This window comes from Ochotona princeps, chromosome 21, assembly GCF_030435755.1.
Source record: "Ochotona princeps isolate mOchPri1 chromosome 21, mOchPri1.hap1, whole genome shotgun sequence".
NCBI lineage: Eukaryota > Metazoa > Chordata > Mammalia > Lagomorpha > Ochotonidae > Ochotona > Ochotona princeps.
This window is the reverse complement of record NC_080852.1, coordinates 4,784,332-4,807,660: the sequence shown is the minus strand read 5'-3', so window position 1 is coordinate 4,807,660 and position 23,329 is coordinate 4,784,332. Positions and strand designations below refer to the sequence as shown.

Below are 23,329 nucleotides of genomic sequence, written 5' to 3'. Positions count from 1 at the left end.
ATCAGAAGCATCTAGTGGCAACCAAAACACGTGGGGCTTTCCAAAGTTGTGTTTTAGGTGTTTTCACAGCAAAGATGCAACGCTCAATTGCTATATATGTAGTTGGTCATACACTGTTGCTTGCTCAGACTTCTTTGCGTTATAATATCGATATTTAATAGGAAAATAAACTACATAGACTTTTATCTGTATGCAACCATTTGCAAATTTCCTTACAAAAGAGGACAAACCACATAGGCATTCACAAATTCTATGCCCTTTCTGTTAAAACGGAATATTATCTGTACATTATTTTACATGGTATGAACAATTTTCTGTTCTACCCATTGGGTAGGATATGTGCATAATATATTCAACTTATGTACAGCACCTTACAAATAAAAACGTAAGAAAAGACAGACCACCGAGAAAGCACCATTGCAAGTGAGGCACGGCAAAGGTGGGGGCTTCGAGTGCAGGAGGGGGCTCCATCCCCGGGGGCCTAGATGGCTTCAAAACTGCCACCCGGGTCTCTGCAAAGCAGAGCACAGCTGGGACAGGGACGGCCAGCACTGGTGTGCTCTTGGCGGCCTCTGACCGACCCCTACTGCAACACACAGAAACGAACGCACACCAAGGGAGACACGCAGAGGAGAGAAGACAAGGCTGTCCCAGCAAGTCGTCCTCAGTTCCCACACAGCAGGCTCCTGCCAAGTGCTCGGAAGGTGGCATTGACGATGGCAGAAGCAGCGGCAGCAAGCAGGTGACTGCCCAGCCATGGCAGTTAACACGAACCTGAACTAGGCAAGAGGTGCCAGTGCTTCGGGTATACAAACAGCTAGGGGACATGGCATCTGGATCCCTAAAGGATGCAGGCTCTGGCACAACGCAAAGTGCCTGACACTGCTCACTCCATCTCTGCACAGTTGTGGGCCACAAAGCCGCTAACATCATTCCCTTGTGACCTGGGGCCTGCCACCTTTAGAGTGTAAGACCAGCACCACCACACCCGCACACGGATGGAAGACCCTCCTGGACAAGACTTTCCATCCGTGTGAGCAGAGGAAGACCTGGAGGGGCTTGGACAGCTGCTGGCACAGACAGGAGAGAGGCTCCAGCTGCGTCCGTGGGCACAGGCAGGGCAGCTAGCACTGGTTCTAGTCACTTGGACAAGAAAAGCAAATGGAACACAGGCCACTTCTCCTTCCCAGTTTAGTTTTCCTTCATGCACTCCCTTGCTTTGGATGTCCCCATGAACGGCATGCCGCTGACTAGCAAAGTGCAGCAAGCACCTGCAGGCTCTTTTTTGTGCAGAGGGCCAGGCGGGGAGCTGGCTACCTTGTGTGATCAGCCCAAGTGTGGCGCAGGGACACGTCAGACGCATGTCACCCCTTTCCCAGGTTCAGAGGTGCTTTCTAAAGCACGTTCTTCATTCCAGTGAGGACAGCGGAATGGAAAAATAGCCAAGAACCACTCATGTGCCTACCGGGTCCTGTGCGGAGACAGCCACCTCGCCAGACCCACTGGTTCCTGCTGCATCTCCTCTCTGTTTGAGCTAAAATTAATGAACAGGAAATAGTCCTTGTGATAAATCTAAGTTTTACATACTCTCTTCTGCTGTGTTGGGAATTCTTGCAGGCTAAGGGTGTGTGTGTGTGTGTGTGTGTGTGTGTGTGTGTGTGTGTTGTGTGACGTCAGAGGGAAAAAGCCTTACTTGTCTGGCTTCATTATCAGTCAATTTCAGATCTCAAAAGCAGATCAATAGCTTCAATGCACAATCAGGTCCACACCCTCTTTTGCGTTAGTAACTGCTTTAGCGTTTGAGGGATGCCACCTTTTCTGCAAACTCATATCTCTGCCAGAAGACTGTGCCATGGATTTCAGACTCCTGGTTTCAGACTCTTGGATAATCCCCTCCCCACCTTGCCTCCTCTGTTCAGTATAGCAGTCCCTGTGGTAGGGCTGGCCCGGGAATTCTGGAAGCTTACCAGGGTCTACTCTGGCCCCTCGCATTGCCTACAGAGAACATGAACTGCGAAGTGGCCTCTGTACCGCCAGCCACATGGTGGCAGTGCCGCTGCTGCCCTCCTGAGAGCTATGGACCCGCTCACCTCAATGCCCTGTCCATTTACAGCCCTGGACTGAAAACCAATTCAGGGTTAGATTTGTGTATGCCCTTCAGTAACTTAAAAGGCTGGGGTGCTTGAGGGCAAGGGTGTGCAAGTCCTCGGAAAGTTTGCTTGGCCAGTTCTGTGGGCATCTGCAAGGCGTTCTTATCTGTGTCCTGGCAGTTACTTCGGAATTCGCAAGCCTGAGCTTCACTCCTTACAGCAGGTGGGAAAGTCAGACTGTGATGCTCCTTTTGAGCTAGAACTGGAAGGTGAGTTCATGTGGTTTACAATTAGGATTAGTGACAACTGGACTTTCACTGGCCAATCCATGTGGATTCTCCCACAAGCGGGGTCCTAACTCTGGGACGAGGGGGAGGCTTGAAGTCAGGGAGCAGCAAGGCTGGCAGGAAAGGTCACATCTGGCCTCAGTGACCCTTGCTCTAAGAGCCCTGAGTGTCAAGACCGAGTCCAGCCTCAAGAGGCTTGCACTGTGTCCCTCAGATGGGCATCAAACAGGGCCTTCCGCCTAAGGGATCAACGGCTGTCCCCACCTCTTCTTCCTCTCCTTTATACATTCAACTAGTTCTGTGTCTGTTACTTTGTGAAATGGGTGAAATGGGATCTGGTTTTGTAGGTGCAATTGGCTGGCTTTCAGCAAGGGGCACCTCAGCCAGGAAGCACTACCTCCTGGAACCCCAGTCAGATAGCATCGTGCAACTGCACATGCGCACACCCTCATCTGGCATGAAAGCTGCAAGGCTGGGGTAGGGCGAGGTACAGAATCGGTGCTCCAGCTGTGGCTGTTATAAAAGCCAGTGCCTGCATCTGCAGCAGCTTTTTTTTTAAAATTATTGTTATTATTTGTAAATATCAGGACTATCAAAACTAAGAATATTTAGGATTCATTTCCTGGTTGCATGTTAATTACAAGTTGTGCTTTTGTTATCCTGTGCTCTTAACATGGCCCCGGCTTGTACCCACCCCTGGTTCTCTGCCTGATCCCTGTTCTGGGGCTAGGGGTAGGGGAGTGGGGGATGAGGAAGTCTGGAGTGCGCATGCCTCTCAGACTGCTGTGCCAATGCCCGCCAAACGCCCTGGCCTGATGTGTCTTGGCGGCCTCCTAAGCATCAGCAGCCTGTGGCGTGGCTCCCACGGGAGGGCTGTGCGTGGGGACAAGGGAACATGAGATTCCCGTGGAGCCGATCTTGTCCGCAAAGAGGCCACATCTGAGCGCTCCAGGAAGGCGGCGGGGTGGGGGCGGGGCAAGGAGAGGAAGTCACATTTTTCAACAGTACTCAAAAATATTCACCTTGCACTTTCCACAATTGACTGCAGAAAATAAAGTATGGATTGGAATTGTCTTTCATGCTACAGTGAAAATAAAAGTCTCAAACTGCGCTACTGGGGGGGGGCAGCGTGCCCTGGTTATTGGACACATGGACATATGTGTCATTTCCTGTTTGATAATATATGTGGCTGAAAATGGGCAGAGGAGCTCAAACGACACACCTGACATGCTTTAGACCTGGTGTTTCATCTAAAGGGTTTCAGGTGCCTCAGTGATGTTCTGCCACTTGATGCTAATTCTTGGAGCAAAAGGGACTTTCCTATGTTTCTGCAAGACAGTAAACCCTGGTCTGTATCCCCAAATCCCTTTTCGCTTGCACGATTCTGGGGAACATTCTGGGCTCCTCCCTTCCACACGTGCTAAGACGACACACCCAACTCCACGTGCGATGTTTTCCTCAAGGATAGACCCCTGGGTAAGTGCAAGCTTTGAGACACATCGTCACAACACAGATGAGCAACTTTCGTCCATCTAATGCCTCCGCTTGAGACCTTGGCACATGAAATAGGAATTTTCACTCACATTCGTAAAATGGAAGTTCTACTCCCTGGAGGGGAAAAAAAAAAAAGCAGACTGGCTGATTCTTCCTCCCGAAAAGGTGCAGTAATGCTCTCCTCTTGGTTCCATGAATTAGAAAACAGACCGTTCTGGGCTCTGCAGTCCCCTTCCAAAATGAAATCCATCAAATAACCTCCTTGGCTCCGACTTCGTGGTATCTTCACAGCACTTCCTCTCTCTCTTTTCTCCCGCTCACCCTTTACCCGTCCCAATCCCCTGCGCCCCACCCCCAGATAAACACTGTTCGCTCTCAGACCGGATGGAAGTATTATTTCAGTTGCATTTACATGCAATTCCCCTGAAAGGAATCAGAAACAAAGACCGTGTTTGCACATTTGCTTTTACTTGGTTGTACCACGGAAAACTGAACAACACTGCGCATGGGAAGGGCCCAGAGCGGCCTCCTCCTTTCCTTGCTTTCTTTGTCCTCAGTGCAAGCGCTCGTTGGAAGGAAGTGCACGCTGGAACGGATCAGACCAGGTTCCCGGGCTTGCGGTCCTTGCCTTTGACGGGTACAATTGTGCTCTCTGAATTGTTCTGAGCCGAGTGCAGTCTGCTCGCCCTGTGTGTGTGGTTGCTGTGCTGGTGATGGAAGAAAGAGGCGCCTGGGTAACGGCCCATCACCTCGCTGTAGGTCGGGGGAGGCCCTTCCATCCGCCCGTTACTGCTGCAGTTGGTTGCGCTGATGCCCGAGTTGCTGCTCGGTGGGCACGGGCCCCCATTGTACATGGAGATGTCTATCAAATCACTGTCAAATATGGTTCGGTTGGGAGGGGCCCGCACTGACTCACGGTTGAGTTCCATCTGCTGCTCAGGGTCCCGGAGCTGCAGGGTGCAGGGCCCTTGGTAAGGAGGCGGCTCTTCACCGTCGGACAGGGAGATGGTCGGGGGGAGATCAATTTCGTGCTGCACATAGGGGTACGTGGGCTGGAAGCGGCTGAACCGATCCCTCTGGATGAAGGCTGGGGCGGTGAACCTGTCCCGGGCCCGTGGGGCGTACATGATCTGGAAGGAAAAGAGGAGATGCCTGAACAACCGTGACTGTGGTAAGACTCCTGGGAAATCATACCAGGGCTCTTACCACTTTGAAAGATATCGTTCTTCCAGACAAAACACTATGCCAAAACAAACAACTCCCCCCCCCCCCCCACACGCAAAACAACATCTACATCTGAGTGTTCTTGGCCCTTGTGCCTTGGACCTGGCCAGACAACAGTGCATCCAGAATGGCTGCACTGGAGTTGAGATGAGAGGGAGTGTGGGTTAGTGGGAGTCACTGTGTGTGCCGGAGCATACCCAGGCCATGGCATTTTCATAAATTGCCAGGACAGGCTGGACTGCCTACTTCCTCAGGCCCCTCGGAGCCCAGGAGCTGCTGTTCAGCAAGGCCGGGAGGGCTCCCTGTTGCCATGGTGAGAGTATGCCATGACTTCATACAGTAGCATCTATGGCAGCCACAGGCGAGGGGTCAACTTATTAATTACTCACGGAAGCCGACTGCCCTGTTACTTTTTGTTTAAAAAAATCCAGAAAATGTTACCTTTATTTCCCTGCCTAGTCTTTAGATTTTCCCAGTTTGTTTGTATTTCAAAAGAAGTTTTTAGTCATTGGCATGTCAAATGTTTTATAGTCCAAAGTTCATGCTGGAGCACAAGGTTGAGTTCCTACTGCTCTGCTTCCAGTCCAGCTTCTTCCTTATGCTCCTGGGAAAGCAGCAGAGCATGGTCCAAGTTCTTAGAAATTCCAGGCTCCTAATTTTGGGTCTTACCCAGCGCTGGCTGTCTCAACCATTTGGGGAGTGAACCAGCAGACACTATGTTATTTTCGTTCTCGGATTGTAACCCTGCACCCGCGTGGGAGACCCGGAAGAGGTTCCTGGTTCCCGGCATCGGATCGGCGCAGCACCAGCCCGTTGCGGCTCACTTGGGGAGTGAATCATCGGATGGAAGATCTTCCTCTCTGTCTCTCCTCCTCTCTGTGTATCTGACTTTGCAATAAAAATAAATCTTAAAAAAAAAAAGAACAGTGAGAAGTCTTCAGAAGGTACAAGAAGCCCCTAGAAGATTCTAGTGAAAGATTCCCCCAAGCCTCTTTTAAACCTGATCTATAGATAATACCATAATGCGCAAGTATTGCTCCTGAACCCTGTGCTGTGTCCCAGGCCTGGGCTACAGGGGGCACTACGGCAGTCCCAAGCGAGGGGTCTCCCTCCTTACCTCTGAGGCCCCTGGCCGCGGCACGGCGCTGTCTGCAGGCCACAGGCACCCTTCCTGGTGTGGCAAAAGGGACAGAAAGGAGGAACAACAAAACATTAACTTGGTGCACAGTAGAAACCACAGCACCCTCACACGTCAGCCCCAACTTTCTGAAAAGGGATCATACCATTCCTTTGACAGGGAAATCTCTCCTGACATCCTCCCCACCCCAAAATGGGGGCATGTAAACAAGAGGAAAAATTAGTGTTCAGACCCTGGCCTTGTTCGGTGAACAATCATCTTGAATCACAGAACCTGACAGTGTCAGGGTTTGCTTCACTTGAGGGCACAGACTCGCCCCAGGGAAGCCTGCAGCCTTCCCCCGCCGCCCCCAGGCCTGCTTGGGCCCCCGGTTAGGGAGGAGGACAGCAGCAGGGGCAATCAGGCATCGGGCACACCTTGGCTGGCTCACAAGTTCAAAGCCAAGTTTCTGGAAGCCAGAGTGCCCTCCTGACGTTTTCTGGTGAGTTTGTCTTTGCAGGAATCATTTGCCACCTTGTTGCTGTGGAATATCATGCTGCAAAACCGTCTGGCCCGTCCATGGCAGACTAGCGCCCGTGTTCTGGTTGTCCCTTGGCTGATCACTGAGGCTCCGAAGCACCCCTCATGTGGATCCTGGTGGCAAAACACCCCAACTCTCTGGACGGGAAAGCCACCCCTGTCCTTTTCTGGGGCCAGCACACTAATAATATAAATACCCGCTTCAGGGTGTTTGTCACATACAGCCTGTTCCTAAGATACAGCTTGGGGCATCACGGAATCAGTTGCAAAAATATAAACTGACCCAGCTGTGTTGGGAGGAAGCGTGGGCTCCAGGGTCTGACTCTGACATTATGTAATGGACCATTCTAGCTCGGCCTGCTGACAGGTGAAGGCCCGAAGTGGACCAAGTGACGACTGCCCTCCTGCCACGCAGCCAAGCTGCTGGTGCTGCCCCTTCAAGTTCCTGCTCCCGAAGCCAGCGTGAAAACCAGGGCTGGGCTCGAGCAGTGGCTGTGGCCCCTGCCTGCACTCAGCATGGCTGGTGTGCCCCAGCATGCCTGCATGAGGACCCGGAGCCTGCCCTTGCTGGCTCATGCTGCCCTGCCTGTGGGTCACTGTTGCTGCCACTCCGGGGCATGTGCTCCTCTGGGGACCTCGGCATCCAGCTCTAACTTATCATTCCCAAGAAGGCACTGGCCACCAGCTCACGTGGCATTAAAAGCACGGGGCAGGCTCACTGCTGTCTGAAAATGCAAAATCGTTTCAACCCCCTCACACTGGAGCAAGCCCAGCAGCAGGACTCCGTGGGCTCTCCCCCAGACAGCCTACGTAGGGCCCCCTTCGGGCTCCTGGTCGCTGCCCTCTCAGTGCTGAGCACCCACCTACACCCTCGACACCCTGTGTGACCCTCAGAGCAGGGGCCAGCCCTTGTCAGTCACCTGATGCTATACAGTGGTGTTGCTGCAGAACATGGCATATGCTGCCCAGAACATGGTGTAGCTCACCAGTTTCTCCCCAAACCTTTTTCACTGAGGGCCTACTCCCTGTCCCCGCTAAAGCCGACCTGCCAGGCACTCCTGCTGGCCTCTGCTCTCTTGTGCAACGTGGAGGTCACACAGACACCCACTACCAGCCCTTGGGCCTCCTGGGTTTCTCCAAGGGCAGGCCCCTCCTCTTCTCCACTCATGCACCCATGTCCCGCTGCTGGCGCCGGTATGGGTCACACTGACATCATCCTGGTCTCTGCATGGGTACTTTATATATAGATGTATTTTTAAAAGATTTATTTATTTTTATTACAAAGTCAGATAAACAGAGAGGAGGAGAGACAGAGAGGAGGAGAGACAGAGAGGAGGAGAGACAGAGAGGAAGATCTTCCATCCAATGATTCACTCCCCAAGTGAGTGCAATGGCCGGTGTTGTGTTGATCTGGAGACAGAAGCCAGGAACTTCCTCCAGGTCTCCCATGCGGGTGCAGGGTCCCAAGGCTTTGGGCCGTCCTTGACTGCTTTCCCAGGCCACAAGCAGGGAGCTGGATGGAAAGTGGAGCTACCAGGATTAGAACCAGCATCCATAAGGGATCCCGGCGTGTTCAAGGCGAGGACTTAAGCCGCTAGGCCACGCCGCCGGGCCCTGCATGGGTACTTTCAACCCATCACACACCTCGTCTTCATCTCATGCCACAACTGCCACACAGCTTTCACATGCGCTCTCCTGCAGCAGGCTGCCGGGGCCTGCCTGCCTGCCTGTGACCACTCCACCCCACAGCCAAGTTCCTTTTCTGAGCAGTTAGTCTTTGAAACAAACCCTCACAGACAGAACTCTGACGAGAGGGGGAAGGAGCCCAGCACTCAGGGCTCCCTGAGCTGCAGCCACTGTCAGCCAAGTTCACCAGCTGAGTACCACAGAGGTACTCTTGAGAGCAGGGAGAGAGTGCCAGGAGTGTAAGGCCCCTGCGACTTGCCTTCCCATCAGCACGCACGCTCCTCAGAGCCCAGGTCCTCTCCCTCTCCAGTTGCGTGCAAACAAGTGTCCTGCCCTAACGTCCCCAAGGCTGGAGCAGAGGGAGGGTTCCCCCCGCACAGTGGAATATTCTGGCCACTCCCACCTTGGGACACATCTGTAATCGGGGACACCTTCTGCCTGGCCTTTGCTTCTTGTAGGTGTAATCTAACAGTAGAATTAAACCCCTAAACAGCATGGCAGGCGTTTGGCACTGCAAGTTTCCTGTACTGGAGCACCTGGGTTTGATACCTCCAGCTTAGGATCTCTCTCTCTCTCCTTTTCTCTATAATTCTTGAGAAGGAAGGTGCTGGGTCCTGCCCATCATCACTGCAGTTAACACACAGTTAAGGGGGGCAGGAAGTTCCCATTACTCATTTTCAGGGATCCCTTTTGCTGTAATGAATTTACGGAAACTCCCTTCTTGTTGTGGTAAGATTATTTCCCTCCGTTCTTTTGATTACACATGCATACCTTGCTACTTGCTGTTCTCTGGCTAAGGAGTCAGTGTTCTAGGTTTCCTCGTATTTGACCAGCTCTGAGTGTGGGAACATTTTAGGGGGAACAAGCGGGATCTGCAAGCCCATAGGCAGAGCCTGGACAGCAATAAATGCACCAAGCAGTGACAGCCTGTGACACAACCTGGTGCTCTAGTTCCTCTGGCTTGACAATGGAAGTTGCTCTGGTCTAGGACCCAGACCCAGACCCAGGGCCACTCTGAGAGGCTGATTCTTCACGTAGGGACTTGACCAAGTGGGACAAGGGCATGGTGCCTCTCCAAAGCTTTCAGCCTCGGGAGAAGAATCTGTGTCCTGTTTCCTTCCCTTTGAATGGTCTATGATCAGGAAAATGAAACAGTTACATTTGAAAAAGCTTCTGAAATTTTCTGAGTGATCAGATCTCTACGACACCAAGAATCAAGCTGTGCTCATGGCAGACCTGAGGCACGCCAACAGAGTGACTCCTTTCAAACTGACCACTTGGCACAGTGGGGGGTGGGGTGGAACATGCCCCCCTCTGTGAGGGCAGGGCCTATGGAAGATGACTAGGACTGGAAAGAACTACGGGGTGGCAAGCGCCCTTTCCACATAGGAGGATGTGGAAGAAGTGACATCCTAACTCCCCAGCAGGCCCTCACCAGAACCTTGCACCATGGTCCCTGACTCTGATACTGGGGGAAATCAACATCGGGTGCAGACCATGATGCTTCATTCCTAACAATTTTACAGCGTCAGCTCTGGTTTGTTTAAATCCACTGTGAGTTAATTTTGGCTAGACTGGATGACAGGTGTTCAATATTGTTCTCTGCCCCAGATGTCTGGGTTCCCCGGAACTATCTGACTGTACTTTCCTGGGAACCTTGTGAGATCCCCGTACCGTTCCTTACAGGAGCTCCTGTCTCATTCCACTGTCCTTTAGGACTTTCTTTATGCTAGCACCCACAGTTTGGATTACTATGGTTTTGCAATTAAGCAAGTGTCGAAACCCAGAAATGTGACATTTCCAACTCTGAAGTTCTTTTTCAAGATTATTTTGGCTTGTGAAAACAATCTCAGGGTGGATGTTTCTTTTTCTGAGGGCAGCAGTGTTGGAATTTTAACAGGGAACTTGCTAAATCTGTGGAGTACTCTGGGTAGTACAGACATCGTAACAGTATTGTCTTCCCACCATGAACATGGAATGTATTTCCATTTCCCGAGTCTTCTTTAACTTCTTTCAGAAAAGTTTTGTGGTTTTCAGTGTGGTAGTCCTTCACTCCCTTGGGGAAGTTTATACATGGATATCTGACACTTAATTTCCTTATCATCTTGTTCAGTGCTAGCATACAGAAATGCGATTGGTTTTTGTATGTTGATTTTCTATCCTGCTACTTTGCTGAAATCAGCTAACAGATTTCTTTCTTTTGGTGCCATCTTCAGGGTTTTTTTTATACAGAAAGATCATGTCATCTAGGAACACAGATCATTTTACTTCCTTCTCTTCAGTTGGAATGCTTTTCACTTGTCTCCTTGCCTAATTGCTCTGGTTAGACTTTTCAATAGACACCTGTTGAAAGGAGGTAGTAAACGCAGGCATCCTTGTCTTGTTTCCTTAGAGGGAAAGCAGTCTTTCACAGCTGAGTCTGAAGTCAGCGGTGGGCTTCCCATAGACAACCTTTATGATGTAAGGGTTCTTGCTTTCCATCTTACTTTGTTGGGTGCTTTTACCATGAAAAGATGTTCAAAGTGTGTGTGTGTGTGTGTGTGTGTGTGTGTGTAAAACTCCATTCTGTATCAGTTGAGATGGCCATGCAAATTTTATTCCTCCATTCTCTTAACATGGTACATGATGCTGATTTTCATACACGTTTCCATTCTTACACCATCTCATCACCCCAGCTGGTGATGGCATGTATAGAATCTTCTCAGTGTGTGGCAGAATTCTGTTTGCTAGTATCTTTTCTGTTGTGTCTTCTTCTGGCTTTAGGATTATGAACGCTGACATCAGAGGATGAATTAGAAGCATTCTCGGGACCAGTGATGTGTCACAGCCTTTAACTGCTACCTGCAGTGTTGGCATCCCGTAGGGGTGTCTGTTGGAGACCTGGCTGTTCCACTTATGATCCAGCTCCCTGCTAATTTGCTTGGGAAAGCAGCAGAAGATGAACCAAGTGCTTGGACCCCTGCACCCACGTGGGAGACCCCCTTGCCAAAAAAACCCTCCGGGTCACTGGTTTCAGCTTGACACAATTCTGGCTGTTGTGGCCATTTGGGGACTGAGCTAGTGGGTGGCAGACCTTATTTTTTCTCTTTCTCTCTTGCTCTTTCTGTAACTCTGCTCGTGGAAAATAAACAAATAAAAAATGTAAGTGATCCTATCCTGTGTTTTGAGAGAGCCTGAGAAGGACTGACATCAATTCTTTAAGTGATAGGAGTCACCAGTTCAGCGTTTTTCTGTGTTTTGTGAGCTTTTGATGATTTAATCTCCTTCCTCGTGACAGATCTGTTCTGGCTTTCGATTCCTGTATGATTTGGTTTTGGCAAGACAATTCTAGAAGTCTGTCAGTCCTATCCAGGTTACTTAGTTTGTGGCTGCCGGTCATCGCCACAGCTCTTAGATCATTTTTACCAAAACTGTATAACACTTCCTATTATTGCATGAGGATATTCTCCTGTGGCCATGGCTTGCTGGTCCGTAGTGATGCCTCCCCCTGCACCTGCTTGAGCTCCTCCATGTTTATTTCCACACACAGAGAAGCACTGGATCATCAGGGGACGGGGACAAGGAGAACACCTGCTACTGTGTTCTTCAGACTCTAGAGAAAGCTGAAAAATCTACTGAAGTGGGGCACAGTCTGCATTCCCCAAAGGGAAACAGAACAGAAATGATCTGAGCGTCCCGTCTGTCAGCAGTATTTGATGAAATCTCTTCCTCAGCCTTGTATGTGAAAACTGTGAATAACGACGTAAAATATGTTTCTCCTTGCTGTTCATGGTCAAAAATAGTTTGGAAGGCTCCGATAGAGGTCTATTATCTCTCTTTTAATTCTGTATTTAATCATTCATTTATTTGAAGAATAGACACGCACGCACGCACGCACACACGCACGCACGCACGCACGGGGCTGGGAAGCAGCAGAGGAGAGCTCTCTCATCCACTGGCTCACTCCCAGTTGATGCTGGGCCAGACCTAAGCCAGGAGCCTGGAACCCACATGGGCAGCAGGACTCTACCCACAAGCGCCGTTAACTGTTGCCTCCCACGGTGTACATTAGCAGGTACCCGGGATTAAGAGCTCAGCTGACACCTGATTCCAGGCACTCTGACGTGCAGCATGAGTGTCCCAAATAACATCTTAACCACGATGCCGGACAACCGCCCCAGTTAGGAAACAGAGGCCCAGAGAGGGTACATGACCTGTTACAGGTGACGCAGCCCCTCTGTGGTACAGCAAGGCCACCCTAGGTATTCCGGTTTCTATTCGAGGCTCCTCCCAGGGAATGACTCAGATCACTGGAAATCTATTTCACTATTCCAGAACGAGACTTCCCTCTGTACATGGTCACCAGCACCTTTGCTTTTAGCTGAAAGCCACTTTTTCCCTTCCCTTTCCTCCTGCAACTTCTCCATCACGCAAGCGTCCTGAGTGCTGCCTTTCCGACGCTAGGTGGCAGTCACCGCCTGGATGTGACGCCGACGCCGCTAGATGTCAGCGTGTTCTCTCCAGCATCTCTCCCTGCAGCTCCTCCTGGGGCATCCATCATCGGTTCCCGCCCAGCACTCCTCAATCTAGGGCACATCCCTTAAGGGAAAAGACAAATCATCCCAGAAAGGTCTGTTGGGATGGAATGAAGGGGAATCCTTTCTATTTCTAGAACAATACGATGAGAAAGGGAAGAAACAGGTGCCTCTCCAGGGTGGCTGCTTGGGAAGGATGGACCATTACCTTACTAGGGGGACCAGCCTGGGGACCAGAACACAGGACAGCAGGTTGCACAGCCAGGGGGGTCCAGCCAGGCGGAGTCCTGCCAACCACCCAGGCACTGGTGCAGCCTCACCAGGGCCACAGAGCTCATAGAAGAGAAACATGTAGAACATTGTACGTCCCCGGATGTAGAATCACGGAGAAAATTGGATTTTAGTAGCTTCTGAGCAAACAAAGGCAACATTCAAGGACTTAAGTTGAAAGGCAAATTTCACTATTGGATTAGTAATGCAAATGCTTACATATTTTAGAGTGTGCTACAAGTTTGCTCATACAGTTCTACATACATTTTATTTGCAACTGTTATTCTTTAGTCGTTTCTTTTTGTTTGTTTGTTTTGCTTTTTGTTTTTGCCACAGAGCACACCGACGTCCAAGGAACTAGCCTGGAAGTCCACAGATGCTTGACACATTCCTGGAACTGCTTGCACCATCCGTTTGTGCAAACACAGCATGCTCTGGCATTGCAAAAGTCACCCCTGCACACTGTCACCCAGAGAGCTTCTGTGACACCGGCAGGGGCCCTTGTGGCTACTGCGGGCTGGCAGCGTCCTTGTGCTGCGACTCAGCTGGGGACTTGTCCCACTCTCTATCCTTTATTGCTCCTGAGACCTGACTTGTGGTGGATGTCAGCTGGCACAACTCAGTTCTAACTCAAGAACAAACAGGAAAAAGAAAAGCTTGTCATCATGGAGAAGTTTAAAAACAAAAAAAAAAAAGCTCCTTTTGACACTAAAAAAAAAAAATCTGCCTTTTCTGAAGGTAATTCCAATTGCAGCCTCAGCAGGGACGCCATCACAGGGACTTCTCAGGCTTCCCGCCCTGCTTTGGAGATACATCTGGGCCATTCCAGAGCGCCATCTAGCTGGGTGCACACAGGAGACCTGCTGCGTCACAGTCATGGTCCGCCCTCCTCAGCCAACGTCTCCTTAGTGACTTGACTTTTGTTTTGCTCCATCAAAGCATGACATTGTCATGTTGAAGGAATGTTCAGGTTACCTACTGGCGGGACACATGAGGCCCAGAGCCTCATGGAAGGCCTCCATGGCAGCTCTGTTATCAGAGAGTGCTAGGATCCAGCAGAGCAACAGAGCTGCTCCCTGTGCAGAGCGCCCTGGGAGGCCTGGCCCTGGCCATCCACCTGGCGCTTGGAAGCTTAACTTCTGCACTCATGAACTAATGAGGGATCCTTAGAGAACTACGTCACTGACAAGCATAGGGGGTCTCAGGGTCTGGCAGGAATCCGCCTCAGTAAAAGAGAAAGCCCCATAACCTTTCACCCCAGCAAGGGATACCGACCAATTTCTCTTGTCTAATTGCCTCATTGGAAACAGGCCCACAGCAACTGCATGGTGGGAAACCATCTGTAGCCATGGTGCAGGTGGGTGTGAGGAGACAAGGGCACTGCGACAGGTGCCTCAGGCCTAGGGTGGTGGTTCCACCCCTGTTCCCTTTGCTGGAGCCCAGGATGTGGCCTCTCTCACACTTCAGTGCCTCCCAGCTCAGGCTGAGAAAGGCGCCAGGCCACTTTGAGTGTGTTGCCACTGATTTCTGAGTCCCAGCACGGGGCAGAGAGGAGTGCCCTGCTCCTGAAAGGTGCCTGGGCTGCTGGCCAACTGCCTGGAACTGCGGTGCTCTGGTCACCCCTGCTCCCAGGGTCAATCGAGAGGCTGCTGGTGGCTGTGCTGAGTCATGGTCAGCCTGGGAGCCTACAGCCATGTGTGCCCGCGTGGGGCAGACACCAGTGACAATGAGGGGGCCTATTCCTCAGGGCTGTGACCAGAGGGCAGGGGTCACAGTCACGACCTGAGGTCAAGTGCAGGACTCACATCCACACTCACAATCGGACGGGGGTGGTGTTCAGTCCACAAGGATGTGCTCACCCGTTTTGCTGGAAGTGAGTGGCCTTGTCAATTTTTCACCCTTATAACAGAGATGCATATATCGAAGAGTATTTTACCGCAAAAAAACCCCAGCTGCCCCACTGGTTTATGTGAGGGCTGAGTATGTGATCGGCAGAGCCAGGATGGACTGAAACACTCATTGGTTCTGGTGGAGGTTGGAGCTGAGAACAGAACCAACCCAGCAGTTGCAACCACCAGCTGATCAGGGTGATGGACTGTGCCGGGCCCTGTTCTTGCTAGTACATATAGGAATCTGGTCTGGGAACACCTCAAAGTTTCTTTGGGGATCCCCTCAGTCGAAATGGCAGACTCAGAACATTAACCAAGAAAAGATGGAAGATAGAACAGGTCAATCAACCACCTCAGCTATATGTTGGCAGTGAAATACTGGACAAGGGGAGACTCCATGATGGACTATGTCCATCAGTGGATTCTTCAACAGCCTCATCGTGCCTGGAATGGCGAGACTGGCAGTGATTTATGATTGGTGAACTATCGGAACCACTTGAGCAAGGATCTCGGAGCGTGCCCTACATCTGGGACCTGGGGTGGGTGGGAGACTGGGTGGGGCTTCTCCCTCAATATTCCCTTTACCTCGGATATATGAAGGAAACAATAGGGAAATGGTGGTCTTGCCCTTGTACCTTTTTACCCTAATTAACCATGTAAAGATTGTCAAAATATAATAATAAAAAAAAGCTGCTGTACAAAACATTTAAGTGGCAATGACACTCCCCTGGTGTCAAGGGACAGAGAAATGGGACAACAGGGTAGAAGCCAGCACAGGCCCAACTCCAGTGACAGCTGCTGTGACGTGCCTGCCTGGAGGCTGGAGCTAGGGTAGCCCAGTATGCTGCCTTTTCTAGAGAATTTCCAATTTTTAGGAGAAGTCTCCCATCTGCAAAGATGGACCAAAGGGCCAGCATCACATGTGGGAACTGGTTCGAGTCCCGGCTGCCCCACTTCTGATCTAGCTCTATGCTAAAACATACCTAGGGAGACAGTTGAAGATGGCTTGAGTCTTTGGGCCTCTGCAGACAACACTGGGGACCTGAAGGAAGCTCCTGGCTCCTGGCTTCAGCCTGGCCCAGCCCTAACCATTGTGCACATATGGGGAGTGAACCATCACATGGAAGATTTCTCTCTTTCTCTTATTTTACCTTTCATATATATATATATATATATATATATATATATATATATTAAAATAAAAAGGTGAATCAGTTTTTCTATTTTTAAGGACACTCCAAGGGGCAAACAATACACACGGGCCACACTCTGGACCATGTGTGTACCTTTTGTGGGAACCCACTCCAGCCCAGAGTTCTGTGGATCTTAGCAATGGAAGTTTCTGCAGAAACAGAGGTGAACTCCTCTTTTCCTTAATCAGGGGGTGAGCAAGCAACCTCTCTCTCTTTGCTGGACCCATAGCTCCCAGAGCTTCAACTGGCCTGGGGCAGTCAGTAGTGTATTACAGGCTGCCTGCAGTGGCTTGGGCTCCTGGTTTAATTCTGGTAGCAGGTGCTGCTAAGCAATCGCCCACCACAACTTGTTTGGTTCCCTTTTAATTGAAATGCCTGCTTCCATCCATCCAGGTGGCTGACAACCTGCAAGTACATAGGGTTCCAATAGAACCCGTCCTCCAGGCCGTATTTGCACACACATACTGCTGTCTGTCCCAGGCCAGCTGCAGGTGTGTCGAAAGCAAGGGGCTGTTTGGATCTCTTCAGCTGCTGTGTAGATCTCTTGGGGTGTGGGACAGGAATACTGATGTCTCTTCATAGCGAGGGAATGCCCCGGAGATCCCAACACCCCACCCTCTGCTGGGAGCTGCCTGCAGAACCAGGCCTCAAGCTCTGCCCAGGCGTGTACTGGGAGCTCTTCTTAACACCTAGGTTACAGAAATGCAAATGAGTTGGACCCACCGTGTTGGGAAATTTAGTGCCAGTGCTCCTGGAGACCCCAAGGGATCCCTAACAAATGGATCAACGACTTCCCCATCCCCATCATTGGAGGCGGAGCTTCCCTGGAGGCTAAGGCGGGCACTCTCCACAAAGAGGCCACCAGGGGGCACACTCGCAAACTGCATCGGGCACTGGGCTGGGGAGCCTGGAACTTTGATGCTTGAGGACATGGGAAGGGACTGGGGAGCCGGTCAGTGCTGGGAGGACAGACGTGAAACAGGAGCAGCACAAACGCGTGCTTACCTCAGTCCATTGCCTGCTCTCCAGGGCCTCAGCTGCCACCTTCAGAGCCTGGGTTACCAGGGTGCTGAAAGGGGCAGCCTGGCAGGCCACTGGAAGCTGTCCTGTGCCAAGGTTCATCAATGAAGCCCAGCTGGGCAATGAGATGTGGAGGACGATGGCTCCCCCAGCCCTTCCTTAACACTTCCTGACACTCAGACCTCAAACAAGAGGGAGTGAATGGCCTCGGCTGGAGTGTGTGAGTGGGGGTCTGCCGCACTGTGGTTGACAGCAGTCTCCTTACTGTCTGGCTGAGCCATGCTCCTGGAGGAGACTGGGGTGGTCCAGAGAGTGGACACATGGGCAGACGCCAACAGGAGTCACTGGGGAAGCTGGGGTGGGGTGGTCCAGTGACCGGAATACCCTTTTCTGCTGCGGCAGCCACAAACGCCTCCTGATACGGTCAAAATTCCCTGGTGGGTACAATGGCTGCCAGTGAGAATAAGTAGTGTAAGTCAATCAGGTGCTGTCCAGCACTGTATATATAGTACCTCCAAGGGCCTGAGGGGGCCAGTGGGTGGGGGAGGAAAGGAGGATGAGGAGGACAGGCAGGGGGAGGAGGAGTTCTACAAACTATCCCAACAGAGCTTGTAGCTAAGCAGCCGAACCTCATGTAAAGACAGAACACATGGGCTGGCAGGGAAGGAGTGAGGGCAGACCCAGTTCCATACCCATTCCCGGCCTAGACACAAGACCGGGATGGACACTGAGGGTCTTCATGCCACAGCAAGGGACCTCTGAGTCTCTAGCCAGTGCCTCCTGGTCATGGCCCAGCTGCACAAACCCACTGCTAAATGCAATAGAAGGTTCCTCTGCCTTCATGAAGGCTTCTTCCCATGATGCCCTTCTGGGCTGGCAAGGGTGTGCCAGGGAAAGGGACCACAGTGGGGGTCGGGCATGATGGGTGGGCCTGGCGCTGGGCCTGGCGCTGCCCCTGCAAGGGCAGACCCAGCTCCACACATACCCAGGTCTGAGAAGAAGAAGGGGGGCCAGGAGGGGACTGGGAGAGTCTCAGCATCAGTGCCCGCCTGCAAGGACCCTGGGCATCTGGGGTGTGAGAACAAACAGCATCATTCAGGGAGAATGAATGAACTGCCAGTGCAGTGCTGGTGGGGAACCAGGGGTGGCCTGCTAACCACACAGCCTGGGAGAACTCCAGCGTGCCTTCCAGTCCCTGCCTGCAGGCAAAGCAGTGGCTTCAGGCTGTAGGACTGATGGGTTTCTCCTTGCCCCCTCTATCCCAATTTGGGATGGGAGGGGTCTGCGAGCTTTGTGTGCAAAAGAACTCGTGGGCACCTTCCAGTGACACAACCCGCTTTGGACAACAACCCAAGGACCCAGGACATCTGGAGCATCTGGGCAGGGAGTGTGGCCCTGTGGACGCTGGCCTACCTGGCACAACCCTGGAGGGGCTTGTGGGCTGGCCTGCGGGGGGCGGTCAGAGAGCACACAGGAAGAAATGACAGTGGAAGGCATGAGGAGTTCACTGCTGCTGCCTTCTCCCTCTTGCCCCAAGCAGCCCAGGCCACAGGCTGCAGGTGGCGATGGCACATTTAGGCACCGGATCCTCCCCCTTCTCCTCTCCTCTCTCCCTGCTGGGGGCTGCAGAACACCTGGGCAAACCTGAGCTCACTCAAAGGATGACCAAGCCAGGGTGCCCTGCCCTCCTGCGAAGGGACGCCCAGGGTGCTGGCCCCAGCTGCCACTCCACAGCACCTCGGGGGCGCAGGGGACAGCAGCTGCTCAGCTCTGGTCCTGCAGGGAGACACGTCACACAACATGTCTCTTCCTGCTTGGGCCGATAGCATGGGGCCGTCATCCATCCTGCAGGTACTGGCCACCTGTGCGATTCCAACAGCTTACTCATGAGCCCAGTTCATGATTCACCTCCCAGAGGAAGCCTGGAGAACCACAGATTGTGAAACAGGCCTAGCCAGAAAGGTCTGTCCCTGGCCGCACTCACCGGCTGCAGCCCGTCCTCCTGCCTCCTGCTCTGGCTTGGGCGGTTGATGAAGGATCTCGTGGAGACTTTGTAGTGGTTCAGCAGGCAGACGATGACCACGACCATCACCGTGACCACCACAACAATGATGATGACTTGGGCAAACTCCAGCTCCGCTGCGAGAGAGAGAGAAGGAAAAGGGTGTGAACCACTTGTGCCCCTGTAGCACCTGCATCCCACCAGAGGCACTACTAGGGACCAGATTGAAGAAGAAGAAGATTGCTGGGTGCATCCGGTCCTCATGGGACCTCAGGAGACAGATATGGTCAGCCCACGCTGTGGAGGAAGACACTAAGGCACAGTTGCACAAGCAGCTTGAGGCTGCATGCGGTGTTGAACCCAGGTCTGCGGCCCAGGACCAATGCTGGAATCTGCCTTTCTGGTATGTCGAGGAGAGGGAACCTCAAGGCAATCCCTGGGGCCCAGCACATGGCAGAGCACAGATGCACTTCTGAAATGAGGAGGCCTTAAGACAACAAGCTCTGGGGGTCCTCCAGGGCTCGTGAGGTGTGGCTGATCTTGGAACCCCTCGCTCTGGGCGGACCCTTTGGTTTCTGCCTTCCCTCAGGGATGGTCTCACGTGCCACCTAAACTCACTCCCTGCTGGTGAAACCCCGCCCCCAAAGGGCACTGAGAAAGCAGCCTTTCCAGTGAGGTTCAAGCCAACCTGATTCGAGGGGCATCTCTCCAAGCCCAGGAGGAGGGGAGATATATGGGTCGTTCAGAAGGTTCATGGAGAAATAGACTTTCAAGGTGAGTCTGTTTGGCACAACGTATTTTTCAAATTCATGCATGCTTTAAATAGGCAGGCCCATACAGATGTTCTGCTTCTCACGCAGAATGCCACTGTGAGCCCACAGCCACTACGCCACAGTCCTGGTGTCCAGCATCAGGCAATGTCAGCAGGCAGAAGAGATGAGCTGCCAAGCGGCTCTGCAGGTGACCCCGGCACACGGGGCAGGCTCTGTCCACCTGCACAGGAGCATTCCTGCCCAGAGGCCACTGCCAGCAACACGGAGGCCTCCGCTGGCTGCAGAGAACAAAGAGGGTACACAGAGGGGCAACCACGTAGGAACATGAAAGGGTAGGGAGCCACATCTGTTTGCACCCAAGGCAGAGCACACAGTGATGAAGAGCGAATCCTGAACAACGCTTCTTCCGCCTCCGTTTCTGCTCCTTCTCTTCTGAGGGTGGATACAAGGTTTCCGGTTAAAGCAAGCCTTGGGGCTTCGAGAGACATTTTTGTCAAGAGAAAGCAAAGGTGACAGTGAGGGTTCCTACAGGAAGCTCCCTCCTGGTCACCTGTCCTTGAAACACAACAAGCTCTGCAGACAGCTGCTGGCGGCAAAGCACATGCAATCCTATTTTTGGGATCCTACCGGCATGTTTGGCAGAATCGTGTTTTATTTGCAAGGGAGTATTATGATAAACTCGGGCATTTTTTTTTAAAGATTTATTTTTATTTTTATTACAAAGTCAGATATACTGAGAGGAGGAGAGATAGAGAGGAAGTGGAGCTGCTGGGATTAGAACCAGCAGCCATATGGGATCAAGGCGAGGACCTTAGCCACTAGGCCACGCCGCCAAGCCCAAAACTCTGGCATTTAAAAACACAGAAGGAAACTGCTTCCTAGCCTGCAGCCTGTCCTGAGCACAGACCCTGTGGCCCTAAGCTTCTGCCTGCTGCTGCGTGAGCAGGCTGCACTGCAGGGCAAGTGTGGTACAAATACTTCGTCCTCTATTTTTTTTGCCTAACTCATCCGACATGTCAAGGCACCTGCAGCTGACCTGGCTCTTTGCACTGGCCCTCTCCTCTGTATGCCACTCTGGCGCTGACCTTGCCCGGCGGTTGGGTGGTTTGTTGCTTTTACTTTCTTTTCTTCGTTCTGACTAAAAGATTGTGTGTGGGTACGTATGTGACTGTGTGTTGGCATGTCTACGAGAAAGAGTTGTAAAAGCAAAACTCCTCGGGTCAAGGACATATCATACAAAAAATTAACTTATTGATTCTATTTTGTTTGCAGAGACACACTCTCATTTGCTGGCTTACTTCCCAAGTGTCTGGGAATGACTGGTGCTGGGCCAATCCAAAGCTGGGAGTCAGGAACCCAATCCAGGTTGCCCAAGGGGAGTGGTGGGCTGGCTGGTTGTAGGGGTCGGGGACCCCAACTACTTGAGCTGTCTGGCAAAGCTCACATTAGCAAGAAGCCTGGGACTCACACAGACTGACATGGGACACCTGCATTCAAGCAACACTTGAACATCTGTATGGGCCTGCCTGTTTGGGCTTCACCTCTCTGAGTATTCTGTGGAAAAGCAGAGCCTGGGGTCCCTTCGGGGCGGGGTGGGCGCGGGCAAGTGCTCTGTGTCACAACACAGGAGACAGGAACTCAGCACCTGTACAGATCCATTGAACAAAAGCACCTGTCTTGCTTTCATTTGTATTTTCTCAATTATTGGTCGTTTTAGCTCTTCCCTTATGGTTATGGTCATTTGCATTTTTCTTTCTTGCAATCCTTATTGGGTGATTTGTAGTGTTTTCCTGTATTTCTCACGTATTTGGTAAGAAATCTTCACATTATATTACAGTTACCAATCTTTCTCTGTTGCGTGTGCTTGCAAACATTTCCTCCGGCCTTTTCTTGGAACTCTGCTGTGAGCTTCCGTGTGATATAAATGTTCACGAAACCCAACTCCCTTTTTTTTTTTTTCTTTGTAGAATCGAAACTTTCCCCCATTGACTGTGAAGGCCTTCTTTGATACTCCAATAATACATTTTCTTCTAGGACTTATGCGGTTTGGATTTGTATGTTTCTATCTGTACTTGATCTGTGTTTCTTTCTTCAGTCTCTTATGATGCACAGGGCATTTTACATGTCGGAAAGGCATGCCTCTCCTGAGCTATAATATCCTCTTCAAAAATTCAAGTCAGGGTGGCAAAGATCTCAGTGGTAAAAACAGACAGTGTAGAAGGAGCATGCCCACTGTAAGGAAAGTCCTCACCGCTCGTTCTTTGCAGAGGGACTGCTGTTCATTCTTAGGCTGAGTGTCCCAGCTTATTCATATACCTTCCACCCAGCACAGAGCTACCCTGTCCTTGCTAAGACACCTGCACCTGTGCTGTCACACCATGGTCATTGTGTCTACTGTACCCAGGACACGGCAACTCTGGGGGCTCAGGGACCCTTGAGAGCATGGAATTAACTTGGGGTTGACCGAACTCTCGGGCATCTTCGTGGGCACAGCACAGCAGGCACGGGGTCTCAGGCAGTTGTGTGCAGAGCTATGCAGCCCAGCGGGAACACCCAGCTGGTAACCTCGGTGGCCTGAGGAGAGCCTGGACTATCGCAGCACTCAGCCCACGAACGGGAAGCAGCCCTTCCTGCAGGTGAGATTCCAGGGACACAGAGGGACCCCAAACATATGCATTCCAGAGACTGAATTGCAACTTGCTGCACAGGTACTTGGTCCCTGGCTGCAGGGCGAGGTCCCCTAGGGTGCTCTTGAGAGCACCACCCAGAAGAGCTAGACTCGCACTCAAACATGTCTTGGACTCCTGCTTTGAATCAGGGCAAAACCTGTCTTGAAAACACATCACCTCCTTGATTTTAAGTCACAGGAGACAGAACAGTCAGAACCAACAGACAGGAAGGTTTGACTCTCTTCAGGGCTGCAGATCCTCAACAGAGAGGGTTCTCAGGGACAAACAGGACAAGCCCACTCCTTGCATTCTGCTCAAGTTCACCCAGGGGTACGGGTGACACTCCCCTCCCAGCAGAGACATCTGCCTTCCCACCGGCCCCTCCTGCATTTCAAACAGGAGGATTTTACCCAAACCCCCCCAGAGTAAGTTTTCACAGGTGGCAGAGAACAGGTGTAGCGGTGAGGGAGCTGCAGTATACAGCCAGGGCGAGAGGCTTATGCTGGTGGGTTTTGGGTGGTTTTAGGGGCGAGCTGGGAAGGGAAGGCTAAGAAGACAGTT

The 23,329-nt window shown here is 51.7% G+C and overlaps 1 protein-coding gene across 8 annotated transcripts in view; it reads right to left on the bottom strand.

Moving 5' to 3' along the window:
- Positions 1 to 4,320: 4,320 nt before the first annotated feature.
- The window catches only part of LDLRAD4 (low density lipoprotein receptor class A domain containing 4), a 347,890-nt gene continuing 328,881 nt past the window's right edge, over positions 4,321 to 23,329 (bottom strand). For all 8 annotated transcript variants that reach the window (XM_058678479.1, XM_058678480.1, XM_058678478.1 and 5 more), the window contains 3 exons: positions 19,309 to 19,463; positions 6,213 to 6,266; positions 4,321 to 5,001 (listed from right to left, as the gene is read on the bottom strand). In XM_058678479.1, coding sequence (XP_058534462.1) covers positions 4,468 to 5,001; positions 6,213 to 6,266; positions 19,309 to 19,463 — 743 coding nt within the window. In that variant the 3' untranslated portion in view covers positions 4,321 to 4,467. The remainder of the gene's footprint in view (positions 5,002 to 6,212; positions 6,267 to 19,308; positions 19,464 to 23,329) is intronic.